Here is a 22,203-nt window from a genome sequence, read left to right as displayed (position 1 = left end):
CCCAGCTAGTTTTTTGTATTTTTAGTAGAGACGGGGTTTCACCATGTTGACCAGGATGGGCTCGATCTCTCGACCTCGTGATCTACCCGCCTCAGCCTCCCAAAGTGCTGGGATTACAGGCTTGAGCCACCGCACCCGGCCTTAACTGTTTTTTAAATTTACATTAAAGATGGGGTTTTGCCATGTTACCCAAGCTGGGCTCAAACTCCTGGCCTCAATAAATCCTCCTACCTCAGCCTCCAAAGTAGCCTCCTAAGTGCCCAGAGTGCGTGTTTAGTAATTGCAGCAGGATAAAAGGCCTGATTGGGATGAGGCTGGAAAGACGGTCACAAGCTGATTTTGTGATTGCTGCTACCGTTGCGTGCTATTGTTCGTAGCTTACACCTTCTGTGTCACATCCAAGTTGCAAGCATCACTACTTTTGTGCTTTGGGACCATTAATTAAAATTAGTTACTTGAATACAAGCACTGCAATACTGTTAATCGGCTGAGATGACTGCTAATTGACTATCAGACGGGTAGCATATTTAGTGTGTATGCACGATATAAAGGGATGATTTATGTCCTGGGTGGAACAATGAGATTTTATCACATTTATAAGAAGAGTGCACAATTTAAAACGAATTATTTATTATGGGAATATACCATTTAATGTTTTGGACCACAGCTGCCGTGTGTAATTGAAACCATGGAAAGTGAAACTGTAGATAAGGCGGGATGACTGTACCAGTGTGTTGGTGGAGGGGGAGCCAGCCGGTTCCTGTGGTGTGAGTTTGTGATTATGAAATAGCAGCTTTGCAAAAAAGAAACTGCAATTTTATCAACTCACCAGTATTCACAACGACAGTGCATGCTTGGTGAGCTCAGAATATTTCTGAAAACCTTTGTTCCCATCGCCAATTCCTGGAAACAGTTACGTGTTTCTAAAGAACATCACCACAAATACATTCTGAAGTGTTTTCTAATTCAGTTTTCAATTTTGATTATTTTTTATTTCTAATTCTATTTTCTAATTCAATTGTTTCTAAAATATATTTTTTTAGAGCAATTTTAGGTTCCCAGCAAAATTTAGTAGTACAGAGATTTTCTGTATAGCTCCTTCTCCGTTATCAACATTCCCCACCAAAGTGGGAGTTACATTATCACCCAACATCCATAGTTCATATTTAGTTCACACATGTACATTGTGTGGATTTAGACAAGCATTATATAGTGGCATGTACCCACCATCACAGTAACATAAGGAGAATTTTCACTACCCTAAAAATCCTGTGCCCCACATAGATCTGTATTCTTTTCGGTTGTCACTTGTTGCCTCACGTTTTGTAGCTGGTTTTAAGTGCATACAAACAAGATTCTCAAACCATCCCTGTAAACTGACATTTGTATAATGCAACCTCCCTGTCGCTCAGGCTGGAGTACATACAGTATGATAAAAAGAGTGCATACGGTATGATTCTACAACTCTACAATGACAGGGCAGCTCGCCGGCTGCCCAAAGTGCGTGTTTCGTAATCGCAGCAGGGTAAAAGGCCTGATTGGGATGAGGCTGGAAAGACGGTCACGAGGTCGACTTTTCCAGCTCATTTTGTGATTGCTGCATCCCCGATACCACCTCACTTTCCCAGAGCTGCTTGTTCTTCTGAAGACGTTTCCATGGGCCAGTTCCACCGCAAACTTCCCAGAAAGCGTTAGTTCTGCTGTACGGACACCGAACTTCCCCTAAGATGGCCGCGCCCACGGTGCTCTCGCTTAACGGCGCGGTTACCTGTGACGCATCGTTCTTTTTTTTTAGTCCCACTTGCTTCATTTTTTATACGGCCTCTAAAACTATTGGCATTTAGAACAGTGATTGAGGTGCCAGAGGTGACTTTAATTTTCCACGGAGCCGAGACGTCACAGTCGTCATGACCGCTAAGAACGGATGCCGCTCCTTCGCGTAATGGGCTCCGGCCTTTGAGAAGTTGGCGCCGTTCCCTGTCCCCTTCAATGAGAAGACCAACTTATTCTGTTTCCTGCCCGTTCAGGGGACTTTATCCCCACGCCATTTCTGCCTGTGTGAACTCAAGCCTCTAATAATCGCTTCATTTTCCGCCAGGGCTGAGGTGTCTGGAAATCGGACAGTTTCAGAGGCCCTCTGGCCACCGCGTCTCGCGGATGCGGTGCCTTCTGTACGTCCCGTACTCAAAGATGGCGGCCCCCAGAGCGGCGAAGCGAAGGCTGCGCCGCCGAGTCTCCTCCGGAGGAAAAACCGGAAGTCGGCATTCCGCTTTCCCGGGAAACGCGGTGGACCCTCTCAGGAGGTTTACGCGGGAGGGAGCTGGGCTAGGGGCCCAGAAGTGGAGAGAAGTTTAGGGAAGTTCAGCCTTTAAGAGGTCGCGGCGATTCCAAGGACAGTCAGGTCAGTATGTGGGTCAGGCCGTGGAAACGCTGTGGGAGGGAGTATTCTGAGGCTGTCTGCGTTGATGGTGGCGCTAGACCGTGGAGGTAGCGCGGGGTTAGGGGTTGGGGCTTGGGGGGGGGCAGGTGTCTTTGGAGGGGCGCTAGGAGACCCTGGTAGGCGTCTGTGATGGGGTATCTTTGGGGGTCCCTTACGGAGGCTCTGGGTAGTCAGTGATTAAAGGCCTGAGTAGATCCACGACCGATAGTCCTGAGGTCAGGGATTGGGGTATTTGCAAATCACTCCTTTGTGGGGCTCAGTGATTGAGAACTGATGGGGTGGCTTTTGTCAATCAATGAATGTGACTTCTGTTTCCCATTCTGGGTTCATCTGAAGCTCAGTGATCGAGGAATCATTAAGGGAAGCCGGAGTACGAGTGTATCGACTCCGGGTTTTCCTATTAATAATCTGGCGGAGTCTTTTGCGTAGAGACAAGTGAAAGCTGAAGTCTTCGCAGGAGTCCGGGCTGGTGTGTGTGTGTGTGTGTGTGTGTGTGGCTCAGACTTTGGCTGCTGGAACAGACTTGATCAACGTTAACATTTCCTAAGGAGTCCTGGCTGAGTGTGTGTGTTTGTGTGTGTGTCTCCAACTTTGGCTGCTGCAACGGAGTTGAACATTAGCATTTCCTAAGGAGTCCTGGCTGGTGTGTGTGTGTGTGTGTGTGTGTGTGTGTGTGTGTGTGTGTGTCTCAGACTTTGGCTGCTGCAACAGACGTGATGAACGTTAACATTTCCTAAAAGTTTCAGGTCCAAGACCCTCCTCCACCATAAGTTTTCTAACCTTAAGTCTTCCCACAACAACCCATACTCTTGAACCTGCAGAAAATGAAAGTTTTTTGGGAGACAGGAAAGAGGAGATGAATAAGCTTTCTATTTAAGAGTCTATTTTTTAAAATTACTGCTGCACTAATTAATAAGAGCCAATTTTTATCCTTCCTCTTGCAAACATACTGCATATTTTTTATCGATGTTTCCTTTCAGGATTTATGTTAGTATATAAAGGCAGCTATTTTTCCAGTGTTAATATTTTTGAATTATTTTATAAATTTGTATTTATACCCCATATTCCTTCTCTCTGTATCCCTCTTTTTTTTTCAGTGTGTTTCTTGCTCTTCATATTGAAGTGTGTATATAAACACTTTTTTTTTTTTTTTTTTTTTTTTTAATATAAAGTCTTGTCTTATTGCCCGGGCTAGAATGTAATGGCGTGATCTTGGCTCACTGCAACCTCCACCTCCTGGGTTCAAGCCATTATTCTGCCTCAGCCTCCCGAGTAGCTGGGATTATAGGTACCCTTCACCACACCCAGCTAATTTTTTGTATTTTTAGTAGAGACGGGATTTCACCATGTTGACCAGGCTGGTCTCGAACTCCTGATCTCAGGAGATCTGCCTGCCTTGGCCTCCCAAAGTGCTAGGATTACAGGCATGAGCCACTGTGCCTGGCTGTATGTAAACACTTTTAAATTTATATAAAGGCTTTTAAAGAGGTGTGAAGGTAACATTGTAAAAGGAAAAAATGTACAGTTTTCACCATCCATATGGCCTTATTTAAAAAACTGATACAAGAATTACCTACTACTTAGGCATGAGGCTGTGTGGATTATCCTTTGTGACCTTCCCTTTTACCTTCATGTTACTTCCACACTTCACAGAAGAAAGGCATTCAACCTACATTGAGGGTCTTGCATTTCATTGGTTTGAGAGAACCAAATCAAGAGACAGATACTCAGGGCCACATGTTAAGGTGAATGTACACCTGAAAGTTGTTTTGCCCTCCAGTCCACAGGTTCTGGCTACCCTGGGAAGAGAGAAGAAATGAAGGAAGACAGAGGAAGAATCCAGGACCTAGATACGATTTCTGTGAATACCCTCACTGGTAGTGACCGGAGTTTCTAACTAAAAATTTAAGGCAGATCCAGAGGAGACAAAGGCAGAGTATCCCGGTGCTGGCCACTTCCCACAACAGAAGAAAATGCTCAATGCCCAGGTGACTTTTCTCTATTTTATTCTCACCTTTATTCCATAGTGGATTTGTAGAGACCTGTAAGAAATCATTTCAGAATCCAGAGAGAAATAAACTTTAAATCTAACACCAACATCATGACAAAGATCAGGAATATAGTGTTTATATGATTCCTACAAAATGACCGATGTTGGAACATAATGCCTGGCTAGATCTTTTCCATTACGTTAGCTGTCAGCTTGCATCTGATGTCTCTGACAGCCAGTATAAGAGAGTCATGCTAAGTTATATAATATACAGTAACTGAGGAGAAAGCAGAGCTTCCTCAGTAGATCATTATTTCATGGCAGTTAGATCTCAAGAAAAATTTGCTATCCTTCTCAGAGGTGATGTGGTGAACAGTGTTTTGAACTAGCATTCTAATAAAGGCAGAAGATTTCTTACTGCTGTTTATTACAGGGTTCCTCAGGTACTCCTGTGGAAATAGTCCGGGCGAACTCAGTGCACTGACACAGTTTTTTCAGGGGACAAAAGCAAGACCACTCAAAGGACTCAGTCTTGTGTGTCTGTGTGAGCTTATTTAGGAGTAAAATCTAAGTGGCCTAGGAAAATGGAAGGCGTGCTTAACTTCCATTTGTCCTGAACAGGTGGCTGAACTGGCATGTAACTACAGATTTGGCATTAGGGAGTTGTCTGATAAGGTCTTGAGTTGTTGGATGCCGTGTTTGATGATTTCACCTCATCTCAGAATATACAGAATCCTTCTGCATTCTCATCTCCAATTCTTCCATACTTTTATCGCTTTTATTTTTTGTAATTATGTAAATTACTCATGGATTCCAAAGGGAAAAAATTGTGGTTTTTTTTGTTGGTGCGTGTGTTTTTTTTTTTTTTTTTTTTTAGATAGAGTCTCGCTCTGTCGCTCAGGCTGGAGTGCAGTGGTGTGATCTCAGCTCACTGCAACCCCCGCTTCCAGAGTTCAAGCCATTCTCCTATCTCAGCTTCCTGAGTAGCTGGGATTACCTGTGTGTGCCACCATGCCTGACTAATTTTTGTATTTTTAGTAGAGATGGGGTTTCGCCATGTTCACCAGGCTGGTCTCGAACACCTGACCTCAGGTGATCCACCCACCTAGGCCTCCCAAAGTGCTGGGATTACAGGTGTGAGCCCCTGCGCCCAGCCCCAAAGGGAAGTAAATTCTAATGATGAAGTACATACTGTTTAAAAAAGTAAATTCCTTCTTCAGAACTTACTTCCTAATCCCCTTATACTGCTTCAACAAATGTTTGGTAGCACATACTTGCTGTTACCAAACTGTGTGCATCTCTGTATGGATATATATGTATGTCTTCTAATACATACATCTGTGTCTTTTATGTATGTGTCTGTATATATAAACACATTTATTATGGCTTCTTTTGCTTCAGTGGAATCACATTCCACCTGTTGGTCACCTTAGATCAAGCATGTACAACCTGTGGTCTGGTCTGTGGGCTGCATGCAGCCCAGGACGACTTTGAATGCAGCCGAACACAAATTTGTAAATTTTCTTAAAATATTATGAGAATTTTTTGGTGGTTTTTTTTTCAGCTATCATTAGTGTATTTTATGCGTGGCTCAAGACATTTCTTTTTCCAGTGTGGCCCAGGGAAGCCAAAAGATTGGACACTCCTACCTTAGATGGCATAGTTTTAGAATATAAAGGAATAATCACTGTAATTAGTTGAAGAATATTAACTACATAAAATTCCATTTGTCTAAAGTCATACATAAAAATATTGTTAAACTATGTAAAGTATTTAAGTGAGTGCCTGCCACATAGAGACTGATACATGGAGTCCTTTGTGCCTTTAAATCTTTGCCAATACTTAAAAATATGACATTATCAGCCAGGCACGGTGGCTCAAGCCTGTAATCCCAGCACTTTGGGAGGCTGAGGTGGGTGGATCATGAGGTCGAGAGATCGAGACCATCCTGGTCACAATGGTGAAACCCCGTCTCTACTAAAAATACAAAAAATTAGCTGGGCATGGTGGCACATGCCTGTAATCCCAGCTACTCAGGAGGCTGAGGCAGGAGAATTGCTTGAACCCAGGAGACGGAGGTTGCAGTGAGCCGAGATCGCGCCATTGCACTCCAGCCTGGGTAACAAGAACGAAACTCCATCTCAAAAAAATATATATATATGACATCATCAAATTACACAGTTTTCAATGGTCCACTATTCTTTCGTCTTATTTTGCGTTTTCCTCATGGCAGGTGAGGTTGCCCTTTTTGTGTATGTCTTGGCCAAGTGGATTTTTTTCTCTTGTGAAATGCCTGACTTTGTAACTTTTACGTTAAAAAAACTTTTTTCTTACTGGTTAATGAGTTATTTATATCTGCTACATATTGATCTTCTGTTTACTCCAAGTGTTTTTTAGCCTGTCATTTTTCTTTCAGCTTCGTTTGTGATCTATTTTTCAATGTAGAAATTTAATTTTTTTCATAAAATTTGTCTATTTTTTTCCATTATGGCTTTGAACATGAATATATTTCATATTTGCTTCTACTGCTTCCATGAATATATTTCATATTTGCTTCTGTTGCCTTCTGGTTAGGACTTCAAAGAGGAAAAACTTATTTTTGAGTATTAATTAGGCAGAAACCTAAGGGTTTTTTTCGCCCAGATTTATTTCTCATGTGAAATAATTCAGAATATGGTAAGATCAGCAGCATTAAGAATTTGCAGATTTTACCAAGTCTGTTCTCTTCTCTGTGTATTAATCAAGGCTCTGTTTTTTTACAGGAATCACTGACGCTGGAGGATGTTACTGTGGAGTTCACCTGGGAGGAGTGGCAGCTCCTGGACCCTTGTCAGAAGGACTTGTACCGGGATGTGATGTTGGAGATCTACAGCAACCTGGTATCAATGGGTAAGGACAGCTGCCCTGGGTCACCTGGAAGGTGCCCAGTCTGTGGCCTTTGCTTTCTCAGCTGCTTACCCTTAGAAGTCACTGCAGTGCTCTGAATAGCAGATTTTTAGTGCATCCTCTGGTTTCTGATAAAAGGATGTATCCCTCATTGTCCAAGAGGGATTGGTTTCACAACATTCCAAAGATTTGAAATCCACAGATGCTCAAGTCTCATATAAATGGCATTGTATTTGCATATAACCTACACACACCTCCTCCTGAATTCTTTAAATCATCTCTAGGTTACGCTTGATACTTAATACAATGTAAATGCCATGTATAGTTGTTATACTCTATGTTTTGTTTTTTATATTTTTCTTTAGAGACAGGGTCTTGCTCTGTCACCCGGAATGGAATGTAGTGGTGGCTTCATTGGCTTGCTGCAGCCTTGAATTGGATTCAAGCGATCCTCCTTCCTCAGCCTTTTTTTTTTTTTTTTTTTTTTTTTTTTGAGACGGAGTTTCGCTCTTGTTACCCAGGCTGGAGTGCAATGGCGCGATCTCGGCTCACCGCAACCTCCGCCTCCTGGGTTCAGGCAATTCTCCTGCCTCAGCCTCCTGAGTAGCTGGGATTACAGGCACGTGCCACCATGCCCAGCTAATTTTTTGTATTTGTAGTAGAGACGGGGTTTCACCATGTTGACCAGGATGGTCTCGATCTCTCGACCTCGTGATCCACCCGCCTCGGCCTCCCAAAGTGCTGGGATTACAGGCTTGAGCCACCGCGCCCGGCCTTCCTCAGCCTTTTGAGGAGCTATGCCTACAGGTGCAAACCACCATGCTTGGCCAATTTTTTTTTTTTTTTTTTTTTTGGTAGAGATGGAGTCTGTGTTGCCCCGGCAGGTCTCCAACTCCTGGCTTCAAGTGTTGGTTTCATGTCAGCCTCCTATAGTGCTGGGATTATAGGCCAGAGCCACTGCACTTTGTATTTTTTGTTACTGTATTGTTATTTTTTATTGTTGTTTTAAAAAATATTTTCAGGCCGGGCGCGGTGGCTCAAGCCTGTAATCCCAGCACTTTGGGAGGCTGAGGCGGGTGGATCACAAGGTCGAGAGATCAAGACCAACCTGGTCAACATGGTGAAACCCCGTCTCTACTAAACATACAAAAAATTAGCTGGGCATGGTGGTGCGTGCCTGTAATCCCAGCTACTCAGGAGGCTGAGGCAGGAGAATTGCCTGAGCCCAGGAGGCGGAGGTTGCGGTGAGCCGAGATCGCGCCATTGCACTCCAGCCTGGGTAACAAGAGCGAAACTCCGTCTCAGAAAAAAAAAAAAAAAAAAAAAAAAAATTTTTCAGTCCATCGTTGGTTGAATCCCTGGATGTGAAATTTTCAGATATTAAGGTCTAACTGTAATCTGCCCTTTCCTGAGAGAAAAGCCTCTACTTTGCAGATGTGAAAACTATCTGTTCCCTAAATGTAACAGTCTCTCATGTTACATATCCCAGCCTAATCCAGCGTGTCTAAGTCTTCTATCCTTTCTCATAAACAGGTTTTCAAGTCAGCAAACCAGATGCACTCTCCAAGTTGGAACGAGGCGAAGAACCATGGACACTAGAAGATGAAAGGCACAGTCGAATCTGTCCAGGTACGTGAGAACCAGCAAGATGCATAAGTCATGTTATAGTCAGTAAGAGAAGGCTGTGTGGGTGTCTGAGGACACAGAAGCAGGGACTACATTCAGAATAGGAATCGTTTTCCCTCCACCAAAAACCCTTCCCATCTTAAGGTTATATTCTCGTTCAGTACCATACATCTGTCCTGTCTGTGCTGGTGTTGTACCGAATGTCCTCTACCTAAGGAGTTCTCCTCTTAAAAGTCTCTACAATTTTGTTGAGTGTTTACCTAGAAAGGACTGTTTTGCGTCTTACATCAGTTCTAGTCCAAACCAGGTCATAACTTATGTCTACCTCAGAGTGCTTCCTCTGTACATTTGATTTCTGCTTTTCCTTTAGTTCATCTTAGACAGTAGCGTTGTATTCATTTCCCTAATGTGTGCTTCCCATTATAGATTGGTTTTTTTTAACAGCTTAGATATTTTACATACCATACGATTTGCCAATTTAAAGTTTATTTTTCAGTGCTTTGTAGTATGTGAACAGTTATGTGACCATCACTTTAGTGAATTTTGGATTTCACTGAATTACTTAAAAGAAAAATTTCCTTCCAAGTCCTTAGTCCTAGGCAATCACTAATCTACTTTCTATCTCTATAGATTTGCCTGTTCTGGGTATTTTATATAAATAGAATCAAAATATATGGTCTTTTGGGTCTGGCTTCTTTCATTTAGCATGTTTTTGAAATTCTTCCATTCTTTAGCATGTATCAGTATTTCAATTCTTTTTATTGTTGAATAATATTCCATGGTATGGATATACCATATTTTTATTTATCCATCTGTTGGATGAACATTTCGGTTATTTCTACTTTTTGGCTTTTATGAATCACGCTGCTATGAACATTTGTGTACGATTTTTTCAGAAACATGTTTTCATTTTTCTTGAGCCTTCACCTAGGAGTATTATTGCTGGGTCACTTGTAGTCCAGGAGGGGGTCCAAGTGCAGTACTTCTGGTCCTTCTGTCACTGTGGACATTAAATTTCTTCCCAGCCACAGTGTGTGACAATACAGAGTATTGCCAACTAGGGAAGCTTACCTGAGTCTTTGGTGGCCAGAGTTTTGATTGGGTTTCAGTCACATACTACCTGGCTGACCTTTTGTCTTCAGGCTTTCCCAGAAGTTGGGCCAGTATCTAGAGTGTCCAGTTTTTCCAAAGGTTGGAACTGATATGTCATGGCCGAAAACCCTTACCGTAAATCTTACTGTTAACACTGTTCTGTGGCCAAAGCCATCAGGCAAACAAAGACACTCCTATGGGACAGGACATTCCAGGGGCCTAGAGATCATTTCTTAATAGCTAAGAACAAATGCTAGACCTCTCTTTGGATGAGATTAGATCTAGTTCCTCACTACACAGAAGATTACTGTAAAAATTAACAATAAAGTGGTTAATTCAGGAATACAGAGAGGCCGGGCGCGGTGGCTCAAGCCTGTAATCCCAGCACTCTGGGAGGCCGAGGCGGGTGGATCACGAGGTCAAGAGATCGAGACTATCCTGGTCAACATGGTGAAACCCCGTCTCTACTAAAAATACAAAAATTAGCTGGGCGTGGTGGCATCTGCCTGTAATCCCAGCTCGGGAGGCTGAGGCAGGAGAATTGCTTGAACCCAGGAGGCGGAGGTTGCGGTGAGCCTAGATCGCGCCATTGCACTCCAGCCTGGGTAACAAGAGCGAAACTCCGTCTCAAAAAAAAAAGAAAAAAAGAAAAAAAGAAAGAAACACACAAGAATAGAATTTTACAGCAAAGGTCCAGGGGTCCAGCGCACTCTGGTGGGTGCAGGTTGGCCCTGAGCTCTGGGCTCCAAGCACTTTTATTAGGTGTATTATCTTGTTAATATTGCAGACTATGGGGAAGAGGGTTGAGGAGGAAGACAGCTGGAGGAAGAGCATGTATCTGCAGCATTCAATAGCACACATGGTTCTCCTAAGGAGTGCTAACTAAGGACACTGATATTTACCACCCATTGTCTAACCAGGTGTTTTGGCAACAGAAGTATAGCAGATAAGGCACCAAAAGGTCTGACCACACACAGTGCATTAAGGGACTTTTATCTCTTGAGCATTGTGGACACAGAGCAGTCAGAATTGCTCCATATTCTGAGAACATGGCAGAGCCTGTGGCATTCTGGTGTCTGCCCTGCGAGGCTTTCTAGCCTTACCAGCACCCATCTGCGAAGACCCTCCCAAATCTTAGGAGCAGAGGTTGCATTACTTCCCAGTAAAGCTCCCTTTACGAGATTGTTACACAAACTCTATGTTAGGAAGAGTTGTGGGACGAAAGCAGTTTTTTCACTGCTCTGCAACCACACTGCAGTGTTCCACAGCTGTTGGGCACTCTCAGATGGTCTTTACCACAGGCCTCCTGTTACCACTTGACCTCTGCTTTTATTTTACTGCACCATAGTTTAGATATGATCTGTGGCACAAATCTCAGTGTATAAAAAGCAAAGCAGCCGGGCGCGGTGGCTCACGCCTGTAATCCCAGCACTTTGGGAGGCTGAGGCGGGTGGATCACGAGGTCAAGAGATCGAGACCATCCTGGTCAACATGGTGAAACCCCGTCTCTACTAAAAATACAAAAAAAATTAACTGGGCATGGTGGCACGTGCCTGTAATCCCAGCTACTCAGGAGGCCGAGGCGGGAGAATTGCCTGAACCCAGGAGGCGGAGGTTGCGGTGAGCCGAGATCGCGCCATTGCACTCCAGCCTGGGTAACGAGAGCGAAACTCCGTCTCAAAAAAAAAAAAAAAAAAAAAAAAAAGCAAAGCAAGCATGTAATCATTTAACTCTTAAGTAACACAGGTTGGGCCCTGGCCATCTCTTCCCACATGGCAGGATAGTCAGAATTGCAGCAAGAGTATGATGTGCACAAGGCATATCTAGATTTTAAATTAGGAAGATGGTGACTTGAATTAAGAATGAAGGCACGAAATGGGAATTGTGCAAGGCCATGGGCTTGACTATGAAAAGATTGGCTTCAAGTTGGCCAAGTACAGGTCAGTGATAGAAGCTATTTGTTGGAGAAATCTTAGAGCAGAAACATGGTAATATTCATGGTAATGCAAACTTTCTTCGATCAAGATGACTTTTGATTTTATTTTTATTTATTTATTTTTTGAGATGGAGTCTCGCTCTGTTACCAGCCTGGAGTGCAGTTGCGCAATCTCGGGTCACTGCAACCTCCACCACCTGGGTTCAAGTAATTCTCTGCCTCAGCCTCCCTAGTAGCTGGGATTACAGGCACCTGCCACCATGCCCAGCTAATTTTTGCATTTTTAGTAGCGAGGGGTTTCACCATCTTGGCCAGGCTGGTCTTGAACTCCTGACTTTGTGATCTACCCAACTTGGCCTCCCAAAGTGCTGGGATTGTAGGTGTGAGCTACCGTGCCTGTCCGACTTTTGATTTTATATATGAGTAATTGAGATAGCATGGTTGAGGGTTGGTTAATTTTATGTTTTTTTCTTTTCACAAGATACCTTGGTAGTCTGACCTTTCACCTGGATGACAGCAGTGTAGCAACAATAAGGAACAGCTAAATGTCTTAAGAAAAACTGAAGGCGAAGCTGGCACAACCTTTATCTAGAAGGAATAAGTTTATCATTTAGTACAACTTAACTGATGCTGAGACATAAATATAGCGTTACTGAAATAGATGCTATTGGTGGCAGATAAGGAAGTAGTATATCAGGGATATTGAAATGGCAAAAATTGGATATAACTTTTTTTTTGGAGACAGGGTCTCGCTTTGTTGCTCAGGCTACAGTGCAGTGGCACAATTTTGGCTCACTGCAGCCTCGACCTCCTGGGCTCAAGCAGTCTTCCCACCTCAGCCTCCCAAGTAGCTGGGACTACAGGCGCACGTCACCATGCCAGGCCAATTTTTGTGTTTTTTGTAAGGATGGCGTTTCACCACGTTGCCCAGGCTGGTCTGGAACTCCAGAGCTCAAGTGATCTGCCCACCTCAGCTTCCTTAAGTGCTGGGTTTACAGGCGTGAGCCAACCTGCTTGGCCTTGATATGACTTTCCTACTGCATGCAGAATGTGATTGAAGAAGATGACAGTTTTCATATCCCACATTTGCTTCTGAAGGCAACTACATGGTACACAGGCTGGTGTACCATGCAAAATTCCTATCATTGTTTTCCTGTTTCGTAATTAATGGAACATATGATAATGTGACATAGCTAAACGAAAGGGTGGAGGGTTGACTGTAGGCATTGTTCACTAAATGTGATGTATGTTTTTGGAAAGTTAGTAGTCTACAGATTGAAGAGGGGCAAATTTAGTAACGGCATTACCACACAAGAGTCTATCTCAGTTCACTTAAGTTCAACTGCTGGGGATTTCCAATTCTTACTTGCCAGGCAACAAGTATGTAAATGTATTTATTCTATACATCTCAGTAAGTATATTTCCGTGATCTTTGTAGTCACGGTTTGGTTCCTCTAAGAGGGCTTAAATAATCCCAAAACTGAGGGCCACAGCCCTACAGGGTTGTGGGGTGTCCCCTATTGCTGTGTTGAGTTGTAGGAGCCAAGAAACAAAGAGACAGGACACAGGACTGGAAAAGAGCAGCTGGGCTTGGGGGGCCATGCCACTTATGAGCAGAGACAGGTGAGGCTCCGAATTTCCAGAAGCGTCTATGAGGTACAAGACAGGGGGGAGGGTTATGAGTGAGGTCATCTATAGGCTTAATGATAAGGCATACATAATCACATGAGTAGCAAGCAAGGGGGCCACTCCATTAGGTCACCAAGTCAGAGAGGTGGGCCATGCATAGTAGGGGGCTGTGCCGTGTGCAGTAGTAGAGGGTCGTATATAAAAAAGGGGGTCTACCCCCATTAGATCACTGAAGCAAGGAGGTGAGCTGCGTGCAACAAGTGCCTTGCGCAACACTTCTTATCTGGGGGCTGGAGACTCCAAAGGATTCCTGTAGAAGGATGTTGTCAACCAATGCAGTGGGAGCTGACAGAGTGTGCTGTTCTCTAAGATAATTTATAGGAGGATGATTTGAGCCAGCCTAGTAGAGAGAAAAAGCTGACAGGGTGTACAGCTGCCATGATGCGATTACACCAGAGGGGTTTTTCTCCCTCAATTGTTCACAGGATCTCAGGCTGAAGGCCTGCTTTCCGCAAGAACTGGATGCAAGGCACTGCACCTCCTTTTCAGGAGGAATAACTCTTGCTCCAAGCTAGCCGTGTAGCGGGTGCCGAGTGCTGCCGTCTAGGCCCTGACCTGCCATATAGCATATGCCCTTTCAGGCAGGGGCGCTACTGCCTGGGTCATTGGTTCTTGTCCTGGTCTGACTGTTTTTCCTATGTACTTGCTTCTGCTCTGTGACTGCTCTAGGCATTCCTCCTACTACAAACTACTATATAGTTATATAGAAGGATTATATAAATCAGCACTAAATGTATCTGTACAGTTTCTACTACATCCGTTATATGATTATATACAAAGATTGTATGGACCTAAGTATGATTTTATATATATATATGCTAGATCTAAGATAATATGAAGCTAAGTATGATTATATAAGCTAGATATAAGATTATATGGAACTAAGTATGATTATATATATAAGCTAGATATAAGTAAGTAGTAAGTTATACTTCAGGCACTAATTGTGCCTGGGATCTACACAGCTCTCCTTCCTCGGTACCCATATGGGAGGTTACCCACACAAAACTACATGTTGGAATGTCGAAAACCTTAGTTCTGTACATTCATCCTTTATTCTACGCGTCTTCTCAACATAGTATCCTGGCCCAGTGCTCACACCTATAGTTCCAGCACTTTGGGAAGCCAAAGTGGGCAGATCACTTGAGCCCAAGAGTTCAAGACCAGCTTGGGCAACATGGCAAGACCCCATCTCTACAAAAAATACAAAAAACCAGTTGAGCCGGGTGTGGTGGCTCACGCCTGTAATCCCAGCACTTTGGGAGGCCGAGGCAGGTGGATCACGAGGTCAAGAGATCGAGACCATCCTGGCCAACATGGTGAAACCCCGTCTCTACTAAAAATACAAAAAAATTAGTTGGGCATGGTGGCACGTATCTGTAATCCCAGCTACTCAGGAGGCTGAGGCAGGAGAATTGCCTGAACCCAGGAGGCGGGGGTTGCGGTGAGCTGAGATCACACCATTGCACTCCAGCCTGGGTAACAAGAGTGATGCTCGGTCTCAAAAAAAAAAAAAAAAAAAAAAAAAAAAATCAGTTGCGCATGTTAGTATGCTCCTGTAGTCCCAGCTACTCAGGAAGCTGAGGTGGGAGAATCGCTTGAGCCTGGGAGGTGGAGGTTGCAGTGAGGCAAGATTGTGCCACTGCATGCCAGCCTGGGTGACAGTGAGAACTTGTCTCAAAAAATAAAAAAGTAATTCAGCCCTTTTTTCTCAAATAATACATATGTACTAATTATTTCCACACTGCTTTCTTCATTTATACCTCCAGCCAGATTGCTGATGTCTGTGTTACATATTTGATAACCATTTCAAAGTGGCTCAAGCCATATAGTTAGTAATCTTTGAGTCCTCACTTTCCTTAACCACTCTCCCCACTGAATTAATCGTTTAACCTTCTTTTTTTATACGAATATATCCTGCTTTCTTCCACCTCTCACCATCTACACTGCTCCTTCAAACCACACTTAATATCTCCAACTTCCTTTTTTTTTTTTTGTTTCTTCTTGTTTATTCAGTTTTTCCTAACTAGAATTCAACATCAGTGAGAATAAGGCATATTTTATTTTATAAATCTCAAATGCCAGCAGAGTACCTTGTCTATAGGTATCATTCAACAAATGCTAGTGGAGTGAATAAATACAACCCTCAGCATTTTGGATCAGTTGCCTTTTCCACCTTTGTGGTCTGGTGTCTCCCCAAATTTTATGGAATGGTGTTCCCCCAAGCCCTGTTGTTTGCTTGTCATAATGACTTGCTTGAGGCTGGGCATGGTGGCTCACGCCTGTAATCTCAGCACTTTGGGAGGCCAAGGCAGGTGGATTTCCTGAGTTCAGGAGTTTGAGACCAGCCTGGCCAACATGGGGAAACCTCATCTCTACTAAAAATACAAAAATTAGCCAGGCATGGTGATAGGTACCTGTAATTCCAGCTACTTGGGAGGTTGAGGCAGGATAATCACTTGAACCCAGGAGGTGGAGGTTGCAGTGAGCTGAGATTGCACCATTGCACTCTAGCCTGGATGACAAGAGCAAGATTTTGTCTCAAGTAATAATAATAATGACTTGCTTGTATTTTACTATGTCTGCATGTTTTGCAAGTTCCTATTTAGAAAGCTGTCAAATCTATACAGATTATCAACTGCCTAACCTTATTTGCACACAGACTGCTTTTACTTTTTGGTTTGTTTATTATGTCTTTACCAAAGTGTATATATGAAGTTGCTTTCTACTGTTATCATAGTATTGTCATTAAAGAGCCATATTTAAAAACACCTGGCCAGGTGCAGTGGCTCATGCCTGTAATCCCAGCACTTTGAGAGGCTAAGGTGGAAGGATCACCTAAGGTTAGGAGTTCAAGACCAGCCTGGCTAACATAGTGAAACCCTGCCTCTACTAAAGATACAAAAATTAGCTGGGCATGATGGCATACACCTGTAATCTCAGCTACTCTGGAGGCTGGGGCAGGAGAATTGCTTGAACCTAGGAGGCAGAGGTTACAGTGAGCTGAGATCATGCCACTGCACTCCAGCCTGGGTAACAGCATAAGACTCCGTCTCAAAAAAAATATAAATAAATAAATAATAAAATAAACACACCAAGGATTTTTTTTTTTTAAAGAAAACACTTTTGTCCCCAACAAGATATGAAAGGATTCATTGTTCTCTTCTTTCCCAGAAAATAACAAAGTTGATCAACATCTTCAGGATCACTTGGAAAATCAAAGGATGCTGAAGAGTGTGGAACACCACCATAAACATAATGCATTTGGAAATACTGCCTCTCAAACCAAAAGCCATTGTCTTTTCAGGGAAAATCATGACACATTTGAGTTCTATATAAAAACTTTGAAATCAAATTTAAGTTTAGTCAATCAGAACAAAAGCTGTGAAATTAAGAACTCTAATAAATTTAATGGAGATGGGAAATCATTTCTTCATGGTAAGTATGAAGAACTTCATTCTGCAGCTGAATTCTCTGTAAGTACAAAATCCAGTAGCACCAAATCCCAAGTCAGTAAGCATCAAAGAACTCAAGAAATAGAGAAAACCCACATATGCAGTGAATGTGGGAAAGCGTTTGTCAAGAAGTCTCAGCTCACTGATCATGAGAGAGTTCATACTGGAGAAAAACCTTACGGATGTACTTTGTGTGCAAAAGTGTTCTCCAGAAAGTCCAGGCTAAATGAACATCAAAGAATTCATAAAAGAGAGAAATCTTTTATATGCAGTGAATGTGGAAAAGTCTTCACCATGAAGAGTCGTCTGATTGAACATCAGCGAACTCATACTGGAGAGAAACCCTATGTATGCAATGAATGTGGAAAAGGCTTCCCAGGCAAGCGTAATCTCATTGTACATCAGCGAAATCATACTGGAGAGAAATCCTATGTATGTAGTGAATGTGGAAAAGGCTTCACTGGGAAGAGCATGCTTATCATACATCAACGAACTCATACAGGAGAGAAACCCTACATTTGTAGTGAATGTGGGAAAGGCTTTACCACAAAGCACTATGTCATCATACATCAGCGAAATCATACAGGAGAGAAACCGTATATATGCAATGAATGTGGGAAGGGCTTCACCATGAAGAGCCGTATGATCGAGCATCAACGAACTCATACAGGAGAGAAACCCTATGTATGCAATGAATGTGGAAAAGCCTTTCCCAGGAAGAGTAATCTCATTGTACATCAGAGAAATCATACAGTAGAGAAATCATATCTATGTAGTGAATGTGGAAAAGGTTTTACTGTGAAAAGCATGCTCATAATACATCAGCGAACTCATACTGGAGAGAAGCCCTACATATGCAGTGAATGTGGGAAAGGCTTCCCCTTGAAGAGTCGGCTGATTGTACATCAGCGAACTCATACTGGAGAGAAACCTTACAGGTGCAGTGAATGTGGGAAAGGTTTCATTGTGAATAGTGGACTGATGTTACATCAGCGAACTCATACTGGAGAGAAACCCTACATATGCAGTGAATGTGGAAAAGGTTTTGCCTTTAAGAGCAATCTTGTTGTACACCAGCGAACTCATACTGGAGAAAAACCCTTTTTGTGCAGTGAATGTGGAAAAGGCTTCACCATGAAACGCTATCTCATTGTACATCAGCAAATTCATGCAGGAGAGAAGTCTTGTATATGTAGTGAATGTGGAAAAGGCTTTGCCATGGAAACTGAGCTTGCTTTACATAAGCAAGTTCATACTGGAGAAAAACCTTATGGATGCAATGAATGTGGTAAAGGCTTTACTGTGAAGAGCCGTCTAATTGTTCATCAACGAACTCATACAGGAGAGAAACCTTTTGTATGCAGTGAATGTAGAAAAGCCTTCTCCTCAAAGAGAAATCTCATTGTACATCAGCGAACTCATAATGGAAACAAACCCTAACAATGCAATGGACATGGTCATGCCTTTGGGAAGCAAATATGTCTTGTTCAACATCAGAGATTTCACAGTATAGATTTTCTTTATGTGTACCACGTATAAAAAATCATATTTAAAAATCCAGTGTTATCCACTAGGATGAATGCTATCAATGTCAGAAAGCCTTCAACATGAATTCAGGCTCTGAATTCTTTGATGTACCAGTGTATATAAAATAACTCATCTGAGAGAGATTCTGTGGAGATTGGGGGTAACCTTTCATTTGTCAATCTTCATTAAAATTATAAAAACGTGCACAAGAGAAATGTATAAGGTAAATAGTCCTTTTGCAGAGAACTGAACTGATTACATACAAGCAAACTCATGCAGAGGGAAAACCATGTTAGTAATGTGAACGGATTAAACATCAGTGTGTTCCTAGCATACATACATGTAGGCAGTGTAGAGCAGCCTGTTGCCAGATTTTCTCCCTTGGAAGATTATGCAATTTGCAGGAGTGAATTTTCATGACGCAGAGAATGCACTAGTGCCTTAAGTGATTAATTACCTCATATTGTGTGTCACAATAAACGTAGGAAATAAACTTGACATATCCAATGCAGAAAAGTCTTGACGATTTTCTAAGTAACTGTCTTGAAAAGTATTTACTGTGATAAATCTTACAAAGGGGGAGGCTAGCAAAGCCTTCTATGTGAAGAAAGACCCTATGTCATCAGTGATCATAATAAATTAAATCATCAGTGAATTTACACATAGTAGCAGCACTATCATGGAAAAGCCTTTGCCCAGAAATAAAACCTTAACAGTTGGCAGATATATTTCAAACTGGAGAAAAAAATTCAGATGGCAGTGAATACAGTAGGATTTCAGTGATACATTCTGCCTCATCATCACTTCATGCAGAAATAAAACTTATGTGAAGAATAGGCCGGGCGGGGTGGCTCAAGCCTGTAATCCCAGCACTTTGGGAGGCCAAGGCGGGTGGATCACAAGGTCAAGAGATCGAGACCGTCCTGGTCAACATGGTGAAACCCCATCTCTGCTAAAAATACAAAAAAATATTAGCTGGACCTGGTGGCACATGCCTGTAATCCCAGCTACTCGGGAGGCCGAGGCAGGAGAATTGCCTGAACCGGGGAGGCGGAGGTTGCAGTGAGCCGAGATCGTGCCATTGCACTCCAGCCTGGGTAACAAGAGCGAAACTCCGTTTCAAAAAAAAAAAAAAAAAGAAATAAAACTTATGTGAAGAATAAAAAGGATCACGAAATTTATGAAGTGAAAAAGCCTCATGAAAATGATACATATTTGAGGGCTTTCTGTCACAAACCTAAACTCCAAATACACTTGATGTCTTTTCTGGGACAACATACCTTGCATCATAATTATCAACGATTCCATAATTGTACAGTGGGCTGTTCTTATCGTTGATTAAATTTTAATGCTTTATACAACACAGGCTGTTTTCTGTGTCAACCTAGTATGATTTCTCTTACATATTGTAGGCCTTAAATTGTTTTCTGAGTCTATTCATAAATGTAATTCAGTATATTTGAATGTGTTTATCCAAGTTAGTAGGTACCATTATGTAGTTTGCAAAAATGTCGTAAATATTATTTTCCTAAAATTTGTTTTGAAGTGATTTTAGATTCACAAGAGATTACAAATATACAAGTTTCCTGAGTATCCTTTGCTTACCATCATCAATATTACCTTACATAACCATAATAATCAAAACCAATAAAATGACATTAGCACAATGCTGTCAAAGTACAGCCTTTATTTGGACTTTACTCCTTCATGCATGCAGTAATTGTGGTTTTATTTATTTTTGTGTAGAGGTCTAAGAAATTCTATAAGATGTATAGATTTATGTAAATCCTACCACAATCAGGATGTGGAACTGTTGTGCCAACAGAAAGAAACATCCTCTTGCTACCTCCCATTTTTTTTTTGAGACAGAGTTTTGCTCTTGTTGCCCAGGCTGGAGTGGAAGACTACAATCTCGGCTAATGGCAACCTTTGCCTCTCAGGTTCAAGTGATTCTCCTCCCTTGGCCTCCCAAGTAGTTCAGATTATAGGTGCCTGCCGCCACACCCAACTAATTTTTGTATTTTTATAGTAAAGATGGGATTTCACCATGTTGTTCAGGCTGATTGAACTAACCTTGGGAGAACCACCCACTTCTGCCCCCCAAAGTGCTGGGATTACAGGTGTGAGCCACTGTGCCCCGCCTCCTTTTGCTACCTCTTTATACTCACACTGTCCTCCCAACACAACCCACAGCAGGCGTCCCCAAACTTTTTACACAGGGGGCCAGTTCGCTGTCCCTCGGACGGTTGGAGGGCCGCCACATACTGTGCTCCTCTCACTGACCACCAGTGAAAGAGGTGCCCCTTCCTGAAGTGCGGCGGGGGGCCGGATAAATGGCCTCAGGAGGCCGCATGCGGCCCGTGGGCCGTAGTTTGGGGATGCCTGACCCACAGTAACCACTGATCCCATCACTCTTAATTTTGTTATTTCAAGAATGCTATTAAAATGGAATCGTAAGGTATGCAACCTTTGAGATAGGGTTTTGTTCACTCAGCAAATTACCCTTAAGATCCATCCAAGTTACTGGGTGTCTAGTTTTAATTTTTGTTACTGAGTTAATATTCTTTTAAATGGATGCACTGGGATTTGTGTATCTATTCAGTGTTGATGGACATTTGGGTTGTTTCCAGTGTTTTGCTGTTATAAATAAAGATGCTGTGACTATTTGTGTACCCGATAACTGTGTGAACGTAAGTTTTTTATATATTTGGGATAGACAGCTGGGGCATGACTGCTAATGAATATGTAAGTTTGTGTTATACTTTGAAAGAAACAGCCAAACTCTTTGCCAGAGTGGCTGTACTCATTTACATTCCCACCACCAATGTGTGAGCATTCCATTTGTTCCATGCCCTTTCTAGCTCTTGGCACTGCCAATGTGCTAGCTTTCCTATTAGGTATGTGGTAGTATGGGATCATGGCCTCAATTTACATATCCCTAACAGAAAATGACATTCAGCATCTCTACATCCACTGAGCCATATCAAGTAAAAATTGTAACTGTTGCTTCTAACCAGCAAGCATAATTTTTAAAACTCCGAAGAATGTATTTTACCCCTCTGTTCCTTTTTCTTCATTTCTGATGTTGTTTTCCTTTGGTTATTTCCTTTTTATGTGAACTTCCTTAATCATTTCTCCGTAAGCAGGCCTGCTGGCAAAAATTTACTAATTTCCCTAGAAACAGCATTCTTGTTTTCTCTATCCAGAGTTATTTCCCTTGATCTAATGTGGAGATTTAATCCAGTTTATAAATGGTGGATTCTCTTTATAAAAGAAATGGACATTTGCCATAAAGTATTGTGGCAGAATTCAATACCTGACTTCATATTGAGTAATTCACTCCTTTGAAAATATTTTTTGAGCTTCTACACTATGGCAGGCATGTTGTAGACAATGGAGACACATCAATGAACAAAACCGGCAAAGTGATGGCTTTGATACGGCATACAGTCTGGTGAAGGAGACTGAGTAAGATAAATACAAAACTGAATTCAGGTAAGTGCGAAGAAGAAATATAAAGCCTAGTAAGTTCATAAATGGTAATCAAAGAGTTATTTTAATT

At 42.3% G+C, this 22,203-nt stretch overlaps 1 protein-coding gene across 1 annotated transcript; it reads left to right on the top strand.

Annotated features, from left to right (window-relative positions):
- The first annotated feature begins 24 nt into the window (after positions 1 to 24).
- ZNF432 (zinc finger protein 432) lies at positions 25 to 21,317 on the top strand. The gene is made up of 5 exons (XM_003944222.4): positions 25 to 2,401; positions 4,221 to 4,428; positions 7,193 to 7,319; positions 8,850 to 8,945; positions 16,834 to 21,317. Exons 2-5 carry the CDS (start codon positions 4,414 to 4,416, stop codon positions 18,552 to 18,554), a joined length of 1,959 nt encoding a protein of 652 aa, XP_003944271.3. The 5' UTR covers positions 25 to 2,401; positions 4,221 to 4,413; the 3' UTR covers positions 18,555 to 21,317.
- Positions 21,318 to 22,203: the final 886 nt, after the last annotated feature.

This window comes from Saimiri boliviensis, chromosome 14 (assembly GCF_048565385.1).
Source record: "Saimiri boliviensis isolate mSaiBol1 chromosome 14, mSaiBol1.pri, whole genome shotgun sequence".
Lineage (NCBI taxonomy): Eukaryota > Metazoa > Chordata > Mammalia > Primates > Cebidae > Saimiri > Saimiri boliviensis.
Note: the sequence above shows the minus strand (reverse complement) of the source record. Positions and strands in the feature narration are given on the sequence as shown.

Excerpts from the sequence above, each read along its gene's own strand:
- ZNF432 (XM_003944222.4), top strand. Across the intron at positions 7,320-8,849 it reads CAGCAACCTGGTATCAATGG|GTTTTCAAGTCAGCAAACCA; the intron begins GTAAGGACAGCT and ends TCTCATAAACAG. Across the intron at positions 8,946-16,833 it reads GCACAGTCGAATCTGTCCAG|AAAATAACAAAGTTGATCAA; the intron begins GTACGTGAGAAC and ends CTTCTTTCCCAG.